Source organism: Copidosoma floridanum, unplaced genomic scaffold, assembly GCF_036245765.1.
Source record: "Copidosoma floridanum isolate Cflo_tuat_1 unplaced genomic scaffold, Cflo_Japanese_pri ptg000008l, whole genome shotgun sequence".
NCBI lineage: Eukaryota > Metazoa > Arthropoda > Insecta > Hymenoptera > Encyrtidae > Copidosoma > Copidosoma floridanum.
This window is the reverse complement of record NW_028321885.1, coordinates 2,593,406-2,597,638: the sequence shown is the minus strand read 5'-3', so window position 1 is coordinate 2,597,638 and position 4,233 is coordinate 2,593,406. Positions and strand designations below refer to the sequence as shown.

The window sequence follows — 4,233 nt, the reverse complement described above, 5'->3', positions numbered from 1 at the left end:
CGGCTCCGAGGTTGACGTCACCACATTCGCCACCTTGACCGACTTTCTTCGGCGCCGTTTCCACGCCGCCAGCTCCGTCGAAGCCTCGCAGCCCGCACGTCCCTTCAGTGGGACAGCCGCACGCTCAAACCGCTCGACATCAGGACGCAATTACCACGCCCTCGCCACAAGCAACGATACGCCGTCGTGCCCGGCGTGCCACGAGGGCCATTATCCCGGGCGTTGTGCGCAGTTCCAGGGGCTTGATGTACGCGCACAGAGGGAGCTCGTATACCAGGCACGGCTGTGCTTCAATTGCCTCCGACCCGGGCACGCTGTGAAGTACTGCCCCTCCCGGTCAGCTTGCCAATATTGCTGAGAGCAGCATCACAGCTCACTGCACGACGGTGCTCGTCGCCGCCGGTCGGGGCAGCCCGACGGCTCTACATTATCAAAGCAGCCCCGCACGGACCCGCCCACCAGTTCATCGGGAGAGCACACCGTCATCTCTGCGACTCTCGCGCGCCTGGTCGGCGCATGACTAGAAACCATCGAAGCCAGCATCTCCAGCGTCGGTGGTGAGTCCACCGTCCGGTCCAGAGTCCGGGCCCATCTCCGCCTCGAGCTTCCAGGGCCCGCATCACCGGTCGCGCTGACAGCGCTGTGTTTGCCCAGGCTCGGCCTGGTATCCCCCTCCACCCCGCTGCACCCGGAGGCAATCCGGCAGTAGGCTGACTGCGAGGGCCTCGCCAATCCTTCGTTTGGCACGCCACAACGCGTCGACCTCCTCATCGGCGCCGACTACTACCACTTGCTGCTACGACCCGGCTACACTCTACGAGGAGAAATCGTCGGGCAGCGCACAGTCTTTGGCTGGGTATTGGCAGGCCGTGCCGTCGGGCTCGCTCAGCTACAGCTGGGCCCGTCAACTACATCCATCATCATGGCATCTGGCAGCATGCTGATCGTGGGCGTAAGCTCCGAGTAGTCTTCAACGCGTCCAACCTGACTTCCAGTGGCCACAGCTTGAACGACGTCCTCCACGCTGGACCCAAACTCCAAGCCGCGCTCCCATCAGTGCTCATGCACTGGCGGCGGCACCACATCGCCTTCTGCAGCGACATCCACATGATGTTCCGGCAGATTTGGATCGACTACCGTGACGTCGACCTGCAGCGGATCGTCTGGGCTGCCGATCCCAGCCAGCCTCCAACCCACTACCAGCTTCTCACTGTGACTTACGGCGAATCGTGCTCGCCTTACCTGTCGCTGCGTACCCTCCAACAGCTATGCCAGGACGAAGGCCACAACTGGCCCGAAGCTGTGTCAGCCGCCCTGTGTTTTCGCTACGCCGACGACTTGCTCTCCGGGGCCGACGACGTCACCGCGTCACGATCTGCCTGAGGACGTCCGCTTACGTCCGACCTGGGAGCAGCTTAGCGCTGAAGGCCTCGTCAGCGAGATCGGGGTCAAGTGGGATCCACCGTTGGACTGCTTTCAGTTGACGCCTCCACCACTCCAGCCGCAGAGCACAAAGCGGACGATGGTCGCGGCGCTCGTGGGTCTGTTTGACCCATGCGGCTGGCTCGCGCCGATCGTGTTGAATGCCAAGCTCTTGCTCCAGGACCTCTGGCGCGCCAGAGTGGGCTGGGACGAGCCTGCACCGAACTCAATGACTCGCCGATGGGCAGAATTCACCGCTGAGCTCCAGGCCATCTCCACCTTCACCTTACCGCGCTGGATCGGAGTCGGGCCTTCTTCCGAGCTTCACCTGCACGGCTTTTCGGACGCCAGTCTTTGCGCGATGGCAGCCGCCATCTACTCTCGCCTCGCGCCCAGGGCTGGGCCGGCGCTCTGCCACATTCTTCTGGCTCGGACGAAGCTCTCTCCGATTCGCTTGCTCAAGCCGGCGCCAGAGACATCCACGCGCATGACGATTCCGCGCCTTGAGCTCCGCACTGCACTGATTGCCACCAAGCTCCTGCGGGCCGCTGCCGACGAGCAACACGTACCTGTCGACCGCTGTCACGCATGGTGCGACTCACAGATCGTTCTGCACTGGCTGCGTTCAGACAGGCCAACCAACAACGTGCTGATCGACAACTATGTCACCCAAATCCAGGAAATCCTGCCTTCGAGCGTCTGGCGATACGTGCCGACCCAGTCAAATCTCGCCGACCTCGCGACCAGAGGTGCCGACATGACCGGCCTTTGCTCGCAGCGCACTTGGTGGGAAGGCCCCGCTTGGCTCGCCGAGGACGTTGATTCGTGGCCCCTAGACCCGCTCTCCGCACCGAACCAGCATTCATCCATCTGCTGCGTAGTGCAGCAGCTCGACGCTAGCTACCTCGAGCAATTCTCCAACTTACGCATGCTACTAAGCTTCCTCGTACGCATTCGTCGATTCGTCCGGAGCCACTTGGGCAGGGACCCCGTGCTTACGGTTGCTTCACCTCATACGCCGACCGAACTCCACGACGCTTTTCTCGCGTGTGTGCGCCTCAGCCAGGAGAGATCATTCTCGGCCGACCTCCAGTGTCTTCGACGGGGCGAACGTCTGCGGAAGACAAACCTCTTAGTACCGTTAGCAGCCTTCCTCGATGACGACGGGATTTTGCGCGTCGGCGGGCGGCTCGAGCATTCGCCGCTGACCTACGAGGAGCGGCACCCGCCGATCCTCAGCGGCGCCTCTTTCCTCGCTTCCATGGTCATCGCCTGGGCGCACTCTCGGGCGCTGCACGGTGGATACCGTGTCACCAGTGCCTACGTCTGTAAGCTCGCTTGGCTCCTCAGCGGGCCCCGGTGGATCAAGGCTTACCTCCGCAGGTGCGTCGTCTGCATCCGGCTGCGAGCGCGACCGGCGACTCAACTCATGGCCCCACTGCCGTCGTCTCGAGTCTCCCCTCCTCGTGCCTTTGCCTGCACCAGAGTGGACTACGCCGGCCCTTTCCATGTACTCTCCGCCAGAGGACGAGGAGTCCGGACCACAAAAGGCTACATCGCCGTTTTTGTGTGCTTCGCCACCAAGGCCCTGCACCTGGAGCTGGTCGGTGATCTTTCAGCTGCGTCCTTCTTGGGCGCCCTCCACCGATTTGCTGAACGCCACGGTCGGCTTAGCGAGATATGGAGCGACAACGCGACTTGCTTCCGCCGCGCTGATGTTGAGCTGCCCGGTGCCTTGCTGACAGCCGAGCTTGACTGGGGATTCGTCGCGGGCTCTCTCGCCGATCAAGGAATTGCTTGGAAGTTCATTCCACCGGGTGCTTCTTACTTCAGTGGCTTGTGGGAGGCCACCGTCAAGTCAACCAAAAGTCACCTCCAGCGCGTCATGGGGTCACGCCATCTCACCTACGAGGAATTTTCCACGGTGCTCGTTGGCATTGAGATGGTCTTAAATAGCTGACCACTGACACCGCTATCTGGAGACACTGGAGACCTCGATATTCTCACCCCAGGGCACTTCTTTGTCGGTGGCCCTCTTAACTCCATCGTTCTGCCCGGCCCCCCTGCGGAGAGCTTAGATGCGCTCGCCTACTGGGAGCTCGTTCGGGGGGTCCGCGCCCAGTTTTGGTCCCGTTGGAGCCGAGAATACCTCAACACACTCCAACAGCGGTCAAAATGGACTACTCCTCGCCTGAACTTCATCGTTGGCGATGTGGTCGTCCTCCTCGACGCTACACTTCTGCAGTCCAGCGGCCGATGGCCGATCGGCCGTGTCATCAGCGTCTACCCGGGAGACGACGGCTTTGTCCGCGCTGCTACCCTCAAGACGGCGACTGGCGTGTACGAGCGATCCATCACCAAAATGGTCTTGCTACCTGTGTCAGCGCCTTCCGCGGCTCCGCCGACTCCAGAAGACTCCCCGACCGACCCCGGTTTGGCGGGAGGCACGTAGTTCTTCAATCCAGGATCGAGGCGGGCGGATTGTTTGGTTTCGTGCCCGAGCGCGACAGCCGAGCGAGGCGCTGCGTGCACTTCCGCTATGCTCACGGGCTTCCGCCTTGCCAGGAGCCGCCTCTGCGTTCGGGCACTTGAGCACTGCTCTCCGAGACGACCGGACGCTTGTCCCGCTCACACTCACGACGCCTCTCACGCTGTAACTAACCCTCTTGTACAAGATCTAATAAAGTGTTTTACCAAACAATTAATAACAACTGTTTTAAAAATCATTTGGATGAAGGGTGACTTAATGAGTCATCTAGTATTTGCGAAAAAGTTTGTCAAATATAATGTAAGATCATGAGAGCAAACAAA

General features: G+C 61.1%; 1 protein-coding gene across 1 annotated transcript; it reads left to right on the top strand.

Annotated features, from left to right (window-relative positions):
• Positions 1 to 1,522: 1,522 nt before the first annotated feature.
• Positions 1,523 to 3,382, top strand: LOC106643859 (uncharacterized). Its single transcript, XM_089589277.1, has one exon. The coding sequence runs from the start codon at positions 1,523 to 1,525 to the stop codon at positions 3,380 to 3,382; it is 1,860 nt and encodes a 619-aa protein (XP_089445403.1).
• The last annotated feature ends 851 nt before the right edge of the window (positions 3,383 to 4,233 follow it).